Here is an 11619-nt window from a genome sequence, read left to right on the forward strand (position 1 = left end):
AAGTGACACTCTTTATTACATCGATAAAAATTGGGCCATTAGTAAAAATAATTCAACCTTGAGCTCCCAGTTTGGCTGCGAGTCAGCACGTCAATGCATTTGATTCTGCACCGGTGAGTATTTAAAGAATTTCGTGCAAAGTCTCGCCGAAAATATTTTTCAAATAAAGCAAATTGCCAGTTCGTGAGTCACAATTTATTGAATAATAATAAACAGTCTTTTCGAAGCCATCCCACACCCAGCAATTTTCATGACCTACGCCACTGTGTTATGACATTTATTAATTCGCATAGGTTGTGCTTGTCGCCATTGTGATTTCTTAGGACTATATTTTAGCAAAAAGTGTGAGTAATAGAAATAATTACGATTCAAAACCGGTGGAATTACATTCTGTAAATCTTGCTCTTTCCGTTGATGCTCAATTTGACAGCTGGGGTCGTGTTGTGTCTTCAAAAATCGCCATTTCAGCCGATGTTTGACAGTTGGGTGATGAACTCGTCGTTTATTATCATTTTTCTTGATTGTTGTGGACTTGAATGAGTGGTTGTTCTGTGAGTTTAACTGATCGAGGTCTCAATTACAGATCAGAATGCTTCCTGGTAATGTCGACCCCCGAAGACCTGAGAAAGTTCAAAGGTATAAGCCCCCAACTGCAAATGCTAATGGACAGGGGGAAGACCTCACACCAGACTACATGAACATTTTGGGTGAGTAGCACTATTTGCAGGTCTTGTTGGGCGATTCTGTAGTCCAGTGTGCCCATTGGGTACTTTTTACCTTTAACCTCTTAATGGCTAGAGAAATGAATAATTTATTGAAAGTCACACAGAATCATAACTGTTTGTTTTATTCACATTTTACACAAGCTTGACTGTGGCGGAATTCTACATTTTTTGTTATAGTTAAACGCTGGGGTACCAATTTCGTACCAGTTTTACCATTATAACGTTTTTACCTGGTCTTTGATTGTATAAATTGAATAATGTTAAACTTTTTTTTCTAATCTTAACAAAACTACGTCATTTCTTAAATAAAAAATGCGTTAGGTGATCGTGGGAGTGAAACATGACCCTTTTATGTCTTCATCTTCATAAGTCGTAGAAAATGTTTGGATATTAAGAATAAAGTGATGAAATTGAATATCATTGCGAGTCATCTTTTATGTTATCAAATTTTTCATCTAATACTCCTGTGAGTACTTTGGTCTAACAACAAATATCACATTCAAGAAAGTTGGTAATTCTTTAATATTAAAGTTTCTTTCTTTTTTTTCTTCAATGCATTAGATTATGTTTAGTGAGTTTCTCTTTATGAACGAAATGTTTTTATTATATTTTATCGAATATCGTTCGCAAAATAAACCTGCAGTGTCGTTTTACACAGAAGGAAAAAGTAACTTCGTTCTAGTTCTTATTTAAAAAATCAAGAAGAACGCGAGTATTTCACTCACCTGAGTGAATAAAAGACATACTTATTCATTGCTGTGAATATTGGATGTCATTATAATTGAAGAAATATTGTCAAATTTTTGTATTTTTCCATGGTTTGAATTTGTATAAGGATTTCTGGATGTTAAGTCAGACTTCTGTTTTCACTCTTTTCGTCTCAACATTTACGAAAACTGTAAAGATCTTGTCCATACTTCTCGGTTTTCGTCTTAAATTTTCCAGGACATTGTTCCAATGGTACTCTTTAAAAATAAAATAAAATAGTCAGAGATCGCAGCCACACGGGATCACTTTGTACGTGAGGTGTATTTTGGGTTGCCGTTCGCTCAGTAATCTTGGCTAAATCACCCGGTTTTTATCCTTCTTCCCAACCGCAGGAAACCTTGTCCATATACGAGTAGAACAAATGTTGCACGTATTAAGTTATTTTTGTTGAATTCTAGATCGAACTTCTCATATTGGCCTCGACCAATTAAAATCATTTTATTTTTATAGTAATTTTCATAATATTAAAACACGTTTCTGTGCTTATGTAATTTTTAATAAGTATGACTAGTGATAAGTCGTGATACAAGACGCGTAGTAGTTTTTTTTTACTTGGAATATAAAATAAAGTTTGATCAGTTCGTCATCAAGTATTTCGATTTGCTGCTACACCTTCACCATGTTTTTGTGAGTAATTTTGTTAATTTTATTGTGTATTTTTGTTACGGAACCGAGTATCAATTACGCCGCCATTCGTTATGTTTATTTATCATATCATTCTCAGTGAACTTCTGGTAATCCGCTTAAAAGGGATCAAAGTTGAGTTTCGTATTTCTCGGGGAGTTTTTCGTATTTCTCTCGCGTTGTTTGAATGACGGAACTTATTAACATATTTATTTGTTTCTATTTTGAAAACGCCAGAAAATCGATTAAATTTGAGGTAGGATTGGAGCAGCAAATCATGTTGATTTGGATAATAGAGTCACGTCATCTTTAAGATTTTTATTGCTCAATTGTTCAATTACTGCTAATTTTATCGAGTTATTTACAATGTGATCTTAGCCTTGACACTCCTCGGTGCTTTTTGCTTGGCTATTGTGATTTTTAATATATTTTTTGTAGTTATTCGCTCATATTTCCAATTATTATTTCTTCCGTGTCTAGCATCACGTTTTGTTCGTTAAGCTATGGCATCTTTCAATCAATGCGAACAACAAAAACACACGTAAGCAGGCAAACTCGTTCTATTAATATTAATGTATTTGGATTGAAATTGCTTTATCTTTATTCTATTTTAAGTCAAATCGCGTCGTCTAAAATTAGTCGCGATTGTTTTCGCCGTTCGTTGGGTCGTAAACATTGTTAATAAGTGCGTAATAAATCTCGGTATAGTGTAGAGAAGCGAGCATATTGAGTGTGAGTGGGTACCACGTGAACTATCTAATGTTTGCATTCCGTAGGTCAACGCGCGACCACGGCAAATGCATCGGCGGAGGCTACGACTGACAAACACGTGGTGGATGTAACCGTGCCGACGGCGGAGGCCCACCAAGTGGCTGAGGAAGTTTCAGTCGAAGAGACGAACGCCACCAACGTGATACCCACCAGCCCTCAATACGGCGTCGCTATCATACCGACCAACGTCACCATCGCGGACTTGCCCACGGAGACGGTCACGATATCGACCGATTCGGTGATCGACACCACGGCGAAGCCGCCCGACGACCCCAAAGACCTGCACTCGACGCCCAGCCGCAACGACCGCTTCAAAGTGGTCAAAATCGCCAGCTTGGAGCCGTTCAAGCGCGGCCGCTGGAAATGCATGGACTACGTCGACGAGGCGCCGCCCCCCATCACCCAGCCGAGTAAGGTGACCCAGTCCACGGGGAGCATCTCCGTGCCCGCCGGAGGCGTCTACCTCCAGACCCAGAGCCTGCCCCAGCAGCAGATCCAGCAGATGCTCCTCCAGAGCGGCTTCACCAACGGCACGCAGTTTTTTCCCAACGTTCAAGCCCAAATGATCCCCCAAACGCAGTATTTCTACCCCCCGAACAACCTCCAAACGCAGACTTTGCCCCAGCAGTTAGTGAACACGTCGGGCGTGCCTAGCAGCATGCCAGCGCAGTTTATAAACGCATCGCAACCGTATTTTGCGACGGGAGTTGTGCAAAACTCCGGCTTTGCGATTCCCCCCAACTACCAAAACGTTCAATACGTCCCCGCGAATATTTTACAGAATCAGGGTAGTGCGTTCGTTCCGACCTCACAGACTGTGCAATTACCAGCGAATTTCCAACAGAGTCAAACGTACGCGGGACAGCCGAACGTGACCGCCCCCATGGTCAACGGTCACGCGTTTCCCCAGCAAAACGAACAGCAAGTCACTTCGAGCAGTTTGCCGACACAGGCCGCCAAAAGTGTGATCCTAAACACGAGCGTGCAACAGCCCGTCGTCAGCCAAGCGCAAATCTCGCAGCCCAGCATCCAAGTGGTGCAAAGCAGCACTCAAAGCCAATCAGTTCCTGTCATTCAAAACCAACAGTACCAACAAAACACGAATTTTCAGCAAGTACCGGCCCAGAACGTGGTCCAGAACCAAAGCAATGTGGTGCCAACCACTGCCGTGTTTGACCAAAATCAAACGACTCAAGACAAGAACCAGGCGAATAACGTGTACACGAATCCTCAGTTTGATATGAACGTTAATAGTTTGACGGTGCTCGAGAACCAGGAAGGCGCAGGCGAAGCCACAGTCAGCGAAACCAACGAAGTGAGTTCGGAGAACCCGGACGACCCCTCCAAGACCAACCCGGTGGTCAACGCCATCGATAATAAAATCGAGCAAGCGATGGATCTGGTCAAGAGCCACCTGATGTACACGGTTCGGGAGGAGGTGGAAGTGCTCAAGGAGAAAATCGCAGAACTGATGGAAAAGATCCAACAGTTGGAGACTGAAAATAACTTTCTCAGGTCGCAGATCCCCAAGAGTCAGGCGCCGGGGACTGCGACCCCGATCTTGACGACCACTTCGACGACGACGACCACGGCAACGAGCACTGCGCCGAACGAAACGACTCCGCAGCAGCAGCAACAGTAGATTTGTAGCCAAGTGTGGAAGGAAAATACTCGGACTTTAGTTGTTATCCTTTGTTGACAAGTCTTGTCACGGTGAAGTATTTGTTAACAGTGATATGTTACGGCTTGGTTCAATTTTCGGTGTGACACTGCCATGTCTAATATGTAGTAGAGTCTGAACTCTGGTTAGTTTGCAAACGCTTCGCTTCCCGGGATTGGAGGTTTGATTCTGATTGGCCGTAGTGTAAATTTGTAAAATTTGTAAAGTATGTAAATAAAGTGGTCCTCGCCTCGGCTTAAATTCAATTATCAGATTATTTCGCGCTTGGGGAAGGACTTCGGAGAAAGCCAAATTTTTTTGAATTTGGTGCTATTTGAAACTGTGATTTACATCATTTTGTTCGTTGCATACAATTAAATTGCTACTGTTACAATATCACTATTTTTGTAATGATTCGATTGCATGAGGGTAATGTCAGTGCAGTGGAATATTTTGTTCTCTAGTGTAGATATCGTAATGTATACTCATCTAATGTAGCTTCATCTGCCCCAGTCTCTCCAGCTTGGGTTTTTTTATTGAAGTACTAGTAGTGCTGTATTTTGTTTTACTGTATGATTCTGTGTGAGATTCTATAGCGTAATTAGCTCACTTACATGTCTCAACATGATATAGATGTCTTAGGGAAAATTTAGGAAATCTGATTAAAATATGAGCGTAGGAGATTATGGCTGTGTTAACGATAAAAATTGTTTCTTTCTGTAAAGAACGTAGAGGAATATTAGAATGTTTAAGATGAAACTGGACTGCACGACACGACTAAAAGTGTATTTTTTACACGTTTTTATGTATAACAAATAATACATAACATTATTCATTTCTCAAGTCCAGCACATTTACGTCAACTTTGTAATTTTCGTTGTGTTGTATGAATTATTTATTTTTTATTCAGATACCATTGTATTCAATTTCATTTGCAAACTAATATTTAACATGTTTCGGAGCCTCGTTACAAAAGGGCCATCCTCCTCGACTGATTCTTCTTTATAAAGCATTTTATTCTCAAAATATAAACCGAGCAAAAATTGATGCGAGGATCCATTTTGTAACAAGGTTGCAAAACGTTCGTATTTTATTACACATATTACTGAATATAAATATAATATATAATAAATATTATTAAAATTATGCTGTCCTCTTATTTCAGGCATGATTTTTAGCATGTGCGGGCTTATGATGCGGCTCAAGTGGTGCGCGTGGGTGGCTTTGTACTGCTCTTGCATCAGTTTTGCCAACTCTCGGCTGTCGGACGACACAAAGCAGGTACTGTATTTATTTTCAGCATTTCTAACAAAAACTGACTTTTGCTAAAACTATGTGTGCAAAGATTTTTTTATAAAACCAAAAAAAGTGGCTAAGTATTTGCAGAATCAGTTTAAAGGCAGCACTAAAACACCATTGATTTCTGAAGACTTGGGCCCTAAATCCGTTTTGTGGCGTTTTTTTTAAATTTATTTGCGGTCATTTAGACCGAATAGAAAAAATTAATAGAGGAAGAAAGATATTCAACCTGAAAAACTACTTTTGTGAATAATTGCGTGTATAAACTACAAAAAGTAGTGACGACATTTGTTCAATATGAAAATTTTTAATACAGTAATAAATTATCTTTTAATGGGAGACCTCAATTGGACATCAGAGTTTCCTATTGGAAAAATGTAATTAAAAAGTATAGGAAAGCAGACCCAGTAAAAAACTTAATTATTTTATGAGTTAGGAGAAACGTGTTGAAAATACGAAATGAAGACCCTTTTCATTTTTCAGTTTTTATTATAGATTAAAAAAAATCCAAATAGTTAATAGTTTATTCTCACAGCCGTATTGCCGTTTTTAAACGACCTTGGTTACTTTTTACAGCTTGAAGGACCTTTGTCCTCGTCGTGAGAGCTTAGCTTTAATCACTAATTAATCAGTCATTAAAATAATGATACCGGTCGAGGAAAAATCAATCCGACTTTGACCTGGTTTTCAATACAATAATCCATTTTATACCCTGTTATCTAATAGTGATCGTAACAGTTTGCCAAGTCAGCCGTAACTAAAAAAGTTGCATCCTGCATTTGCAGTGAGAGTGACCGCTTATTTGAGATTCCGTTTCCTGAAAAATATATCACCAAGTCTTGTCTTTCAGATTCTGAGTTCCTTTATGTTGTCTATATCAGCCATAGTCATGTCATACCTCCAGAACCCGCAGCCGATGACTCCACCATGGGCTTCGTCCATGAATTAAAACAACTGTTTAAAAACATTCAAATTTAATAAAATATGTACAAAAATAAAATTTATTGCCTAATACACAACCGTTTACGTAAATACTTAAATGGCACCTTTTATAAAGCAACGTCTCTGTACTTCTGCACGTCATCAGCGGACGCGTTACTCAACGAGTTCTTACTACTCAACTTATCGACTTGTTTTTTGTAAATGAGAAAATCAGGCCCGTCCAAAGGGCCGTAATAAATGGGAACCCCGTAATTGGGGATAGGCTGCGCGTAAAAGCCGGTCCGGTTCTTGATCACATGACTGGACTTGTTGAAGTCGTTGAGGGCGTCCACAGAGGCGTACTTGTGCATCCTGGGGGGGCTCACTTCGAAATTCGGGATAATGGCGCTACTTGTCTCCGTGATGGTCTTGGACACCATCGACGGGAAGTTCACTTTGTCCTGGCCATCCTCGAGAATCCTCAAATCCATCAAGGACTGGGCTTTCTTACCTGGAAAAAACCATGAAGCCACGAAAAAACCCCAACGGTTTTTACTCAAACTGTCGCTATTGATGTAACTTGGCACGAAAACGCTCGCATTAAACTCGCTCTGGGTCGTGCAAAATTGAAACCCGTCGAATTGGACCGCCGCCAGGTTGTTGGGCACTGCGTTCGACCAGATGTGGGGCGTGGAGGCGGCCCTAAAACATTTTTTCGAAACAAAGTCACACTTTTGGCCGTTTGTACCGTTTGAGCCCCATTGCCATCTCCTCGGAATTATCGTAGGCGTTATTTTGGTAAAACTGCGAGTTGAGGGACGCCAGGGACTCGCGCGGTATGGGAATGGGGGCCATGGTGAAGTCCCTCAGTCGCTTCTCGACAATTTCTTCGTCTTTCCATGTCGTGTAGAGAGACTGGATTAAAATTAACTGTATCACATTTACTACAATGCGGACCAACCAGCTCGCCAGTTCTGTCACTCCGTATAAAGTTTCGATCCTCTGTAAAGTCGCAGCTTATTGAAGTGATTCAAACGAAAAATCACTTACCCAGTACTGGATGCTCATGTAAATGACTAAACCCGCCTCTGGGAACGTTAATATGGTCACAGCGAACATCCAGGCGATGAGACAAAGAGTATTTTTCTAGAATTGGAAAAATATTACGTGCTGCATTCAGTGCGTTAAATTATGCAATTATTTATCTCGACTCTCACTTTTGTGCAGTTTTTGTGCAACTGTTCGAAAATCGGACGGTTCGCACCTGGCGTGGAAAGTGCCGAATTCGCGGTAATTAATTTATTTCAAAGATAAGAATTGATTTCAATTTCCACTTCCTTTTCATGAACGTGAAAGTGGTCATTAAAACTATATTAATAGTCCAGCACGTGAAAGCTTTCTTTTAATACATATTGACTTGTATTAGACGCGAAAATTTAGCATAAATGTTATTACCGTCGCCAATCCGTGGATTAGCAATGCTGCAAACAGGGCCATTGTGAAATATCCCGCACACAACAAGACTGCTGCGGCAGGCAAGGCCACCAAGGACTCCAGAATCCATAGCAATTCAAACGCAAAGGCTATCAGGTACGCGATCTGAAACAGACAATTCAAATATTGGGAAAATGCGGAAATGTGATCGGCTTGAATGCTTTTTTGATTAATTAGTTAGACAAATGAGTTAATAAGTTCGTCGACACCGCGTCTTCACACGTTCGAACATTAAATGCACTACTTCAGTGAACTACTTCTAATCGAATTAATTGATATTTTAATGCACCACACGCTTTCATTTTCTTTGAAATCATTTAAGACGGTTTGAGGTTTATTGAAAAACGCAATCGAATTGATCATTTGCAACGAAACAATTGGGCATGAAAGTTTGTCCCACAGAATAGCTGAATATTTCTCACATACGCGGAGTTGTTTTTCGGTTGTTGACTCAACAAAAACCGACTCCAGACGTTTGCTCTTGATAGAAATGTCGTTCTAGAGAGTTTATTATAATATTAAACAGTGAAAGTGAATCGTAGTATTGCTTGTCTTTGATAAGATCCTTTCACTGTCAATGTGTGGACATTCGGGAGATTTTTTCAACAATAACAATATTTCACAAGCGCGTTAATTACGGCAGTTTTCGGGTTCTTTTAATTTTACCGTTTCACGTCTGTTTTAATTAAGTCGTGGTATATTTATAGGTGCATTGCTATAGACTCGAATGTAGGAAACAGTGTCTTTTTCTTCACTGCCCACAATGGTCTATAGCCTTTTATGTTTCCGTTGATTCACAGGACAGTAATGTAACTGTCTACCCGACACGTGAATCGACAGCCAATTTAATGTGGCTATGTAGTTTATTGTCTTTAAACACCTTGAAACCCAGATACGAAGAACTAAATTAAGACTTGATTATTGATGAGCGGAGAAAGCCTGCAAAAATTTTTACAGTCCAGTGCGTCCACCTACTGCAAAAATTAATTTGTGGTCGATACGCACCATTTGCTGGATTTTGTTTCTATTTGATTTCTCGAATTTATTAGATAGAAATAAATTGGCTTCTATTCCACGCAATAACGCCCACTGTCTCCTACTGGTTAAACCTTGAAAATACTAACCGCTGATTTTACCTTGTTTCAGGATATTACGGTGAAAGTAAATTTGTTTTGAAATAAAAGATGAACAATGGGTGTTTTTTTAAGATGACATCGTATTTTGCTACTTTGGTGAGAAAATTGGAATTAAATATGACATAAATGTTGTTGCGGGACTGCTATTTGCACAATTTCGTCAGTGAAGGTTTTTCCCACTTCATTTTAAATAAGTATGCATTTGTTTAGAATATGTTTATAAATAATTTATTTTACGAGACAGAGTTTATTTGTTTACATTTAAGTCATCTAGCAATGAGTTGTTTTTTAGAAGTACCAAAACTGCCGAAGATTACGAAATGGAAAAGTTTTATTTTTGCTATTTTTTGTGAAACTTCAATGGTTCTAACAATTGGGGCGATCCCTAGATAATTGAAGCGATTATAAAAACTCATTTAGCGCTAACAACAATAATAACGAGAGAAATTTGTAATCACTTCCATTAATTTTAGGTATTCGGTTTTCCGCATCGAACTTTTTTCGAAATAATAAAGGATAATTGAAACTATTATCGGTATTGCAGCGAAGTGTTTATTTAACTACCGATATCCGTGTCAATTACTATGAAGAAAGCAATTAATATTCTCGTAATAACGTAGGTGATTATTTTATTACACATTTAAATTTTCATGTCTTATGCTACTTCTGGAAGTAAAGATATGCAAAACTAAATGTTTATAATAATAACAACCAATTTCCTATTGTTTAATTATGTTGGCTTTTATATTTTTCCATAAAAGTCGAACTTTCATGGTCAGTTCCTGCTTTAAATGTCAATATTCACTCGATATTTAACTGCGATATTTGTAGTTTTGCAAACTTGGAGAGACAAGATTTTCTGTGTTATATGTTTAATTATTTAAATTTACCAGAAGATAAACTGCAAAAAATCCGGACGCTATTGCTAAGCTGCAGCAGAAACACGATCGCACTAGAGCCATTTTCACTAATTTGCACTACATTTTAATTTTCAAATTGGAATCACATTTTTAAAATCGCACTATTTTCGCACTTTCACTGTTTTGGTAATCCCGCGTAATTTTTTTCCGATAAGTTTACACTTTCACGTTCAAAATAATTTTCTTTTATGTAACACATAAATGTATGTTTAAATGATTTTCAAAACCATTGTTGTTTCTCTTTCGTATTAAGACGTTTAACCTTCGAGACTGGAGTGGTTCCTACCATGGGTGAGGTAAGAATGAATGAGTAATCGAGTACCGTGTTATTCGCAAGCAAAGCACATTTGAATATTTTGTTCACGTGCGTGTTTACTTTCTCTTAAGGTAATCCTCCGGTTCATTTATTTAAACAAAAGGGTAGGCAACCAGCTTTACACAGAGGTGTTTAACTGAAGATTTAGCAAAAATTGCACTCTTTTTTTATATAATTGTATGTGGAAATGAAACACAAGCGAACTTTTTAAATTATATATGCCATTTCTAAATGAACAGTTTGTAATGTTGGACTTAACATAAAAAATGCTGCTATTGCGACTACTCCTAGGTCGTAGCCCATCAGTGATGATGTTCTGCAGCTTCTTTGCGGCGAATTTCAGCCCATTTGGCAACGTTTTCAGGTGAGTTTGCTGGATAAATAATTATGTAATTACAGAGAAAGAAAAGGGGCACAAATACGTACATAATTTGCTGATTTTTGCGAAAACTGGGATACATAAGAGAACTGCAAGAGGATAGTATCTCCAAACCCAGTTATGCTTCATGTGGTGTTTGAATGGAAACTGGGCAATTTTTGCAGAAAAGGTGTAAGGGAATTTCATGGGTCTGGAAATTTTTGCTTTGTCGGCCATCGTGCTGGTCTCACCTAGAATTATTAAATATTTAGAAGAAATATTTTTTTTTGAATAAATGTTATGTAAAGTTCTTTGATCAGATTATGTTGCCGTTTATGTAATCACCACATAGTGAGGGTGACATTGAACAATAGTTCAGCAAGCCGTAATTATTAGGGTACTAAGACGATAAATAAGTAAGAAATTTATCGTTTTAGAGAGTGTATGACCTATTGGTTACATTTTCTGAATTTTTGGAAGAAATATTCACCTGAACAACCGAAATGTCACAATACCTAACCTCTTATTACACCTGCGCTGACATGCGTACTTTATCCAACACCAACCTTAAAAGCTGTATTTCCCTGTGGTATTTCCCTACAAAATTTATTTTGCACATTTTTTTAC

At 38.5% G+C, this 11619-nt stretch overlaps 3 protein-coding genes and 1 long non-coding RNA gene across 9 annotated transcripts; 2 read left to right on the plus strand and 2 right to left on the minus strand.

Moving 5' to 3' along the window:
- Positions 1–3: 3 nt before the first annotated feature.
- On the plus strand, positions 4–6861 carry LOC659686 (uncharacterized protein). 4 transcript variants are annotated; one of them, XM_064355841.1, is made up of 4 exons: positions 4–113; positions 584–707; positions 5714–5829; positions 6698–6861. In XM_064355841.1, exons 2-4 carry the CDS (start codon positions 590–592, stop codon positions 6794–6796), a joined length of 333 nt encoding a protein of 110 aa, XP_064211911.1. In that variant the 5' UTR covers positions 4–113; positions 584–589; the 3' UTR covers positions 6797–6861. The 4 variants fall into 4 exon arrangements, with proteins under 4 accessions (XP_064211911.1, XP_008192716.1, XP_001806913.1 ...); XM_015981461.2 differs by lacking the exon at positions 4–113 and adding an exon at positions 184–344; XM_008194494.3 differs by lacking the exons at positions 5714–5829; positions 6698–6861 and adding an exon at positions 2894–5694 and having other exon boundaries at positions 9–113.
- On the minus strand, positions 6805–10612 carry Rcd6 (Reduction in Cnn dots 6). Of its 3 annotated transcripts, none has more exons than XM_008194491.3 (6): positions 10289–10610; positions 8224–8367; positions 7819–7914; positions 7517–7770; positions 7325–7470; positions 6805–7279 (listed from the first exon to the last, which is right to left on the minus strand). In XM_008194491.3, exons 1-6 carry the CDS (start codon positions 10358–10360, stop codon positions 6897–6899), a joined length of 1095 nt encoding a protein of 364 aa, XP_008192713.2. In that variant the 5' UTR covers positions 10361–10610; the 3' UTR covers positions 6805–6896. The 3 variants fall into 3 exon arrangements, with proteins under 3 accessions (XP_008192713.2, XP_008192714.2, XP_008192715.2); XM_008194492.3 differs by having other exon boundaries at positions 7331–7470; positions 10289–10609; XM_008194493.3 differs by lacking the exon at positions 8224–8367 and having other exon boundaries at positions 10289–10612.
- A 223-nt stretch (positions 10613–10835) lies between these two features.
- roh (reduction of Rh1) lies at positions 10836–11605 on the minus strand. Its single transcript, XM_008194498.3, has 3 exons — positions 11483–11605; positions 11061–11243; positions 10836–11007 (listed from the first exon to the last, which is right to left on the minus strand). Exons 2-3 carry the CDS (start codon positions 11227–11229, stop codon positions 10937–10939), a joined length of 240 nt encoding a protein of 79 aa, XP_008192720.1. The 5' UTR covers positions 11230–11243; positions 11483–11605; the 3' UTR covers positions 10836–10936.
- LOC135265745 (uncharacterized) lies at positions 11243–11477 on the plus strand. The gene is made up of 2 exons (XR_010333588.1): positions 11243–11377; positions 11430–11477. It is a non-coding gene; the product is annotated as an uncharacterized LOC135265745 (long non-coding RNA).
- Positions 11606–11619: the final 14 nt, after the last annotated feature.

Source organism: Tribolium castaneum, chromosome 3 (assembly GCF_031307605.1).
Source record: "Tribolium castaneum strain GA2 chromosome 3, icTriCast1.1, whole genome shotgun sequence".
NCBI classification, from domain to species: Eukaryota; Metazoa; Arthropoda; class Insecta; order Coleoptera; family Tenebrionidae; genus Tribolium; species Tribolium castaneum.

Bases quoted from the DNA above. Each gene is read 5' to 3' on its own strand.
- LOC659686 (XM_008194494.3), top strand. From the start codon at position 590: ATGCTTCCTGGTAATGTCGACCCCCGAAGACCTGAGAAAGTTCAAAGG. The intron at 708-2,893 runs GTGAGTAGCACT...TGCATTCCGTAG, and splicing joins AGACTACATGAACATTTTGG to GTCAACGCGCGACCACGGCA.
- Rcd6 (XM_008194491.3), bottom strand. From the start codon at position 10,360: ATGGCTCTAGTGCGATCGTGTTTCTGCTGCAGCTTAGCAATAGCGTCC. The intron at 7,915-8,223 runs GTAATAACATTT...TTCCAATTCTAG, and splicing joins TAATCCACGGATTGGCGACG to AAAAATACTCTTTGTCTCAT. The intron at 7,771-7,818 runs GTAAGTGATTTT...GCGACTTTACAG, and splicing joins ACATGAGCATCCAGTACTGG to AGGATCGAAACTTTATACGG.
- roh (XM_008194498.3), bottom strand. From the start codon at position 11,229: ATGGCCGACAAAGCAAAAATTTCCAGACCCATGAAATTCCCTTACACC. The intron at 11,008-11,060 runs GTACGTATTTGT...TTATTTATCCAG, and splicing joins CGCAAAAATCAGCAAATTAT to CAAACTCACCTGAAAACGTT.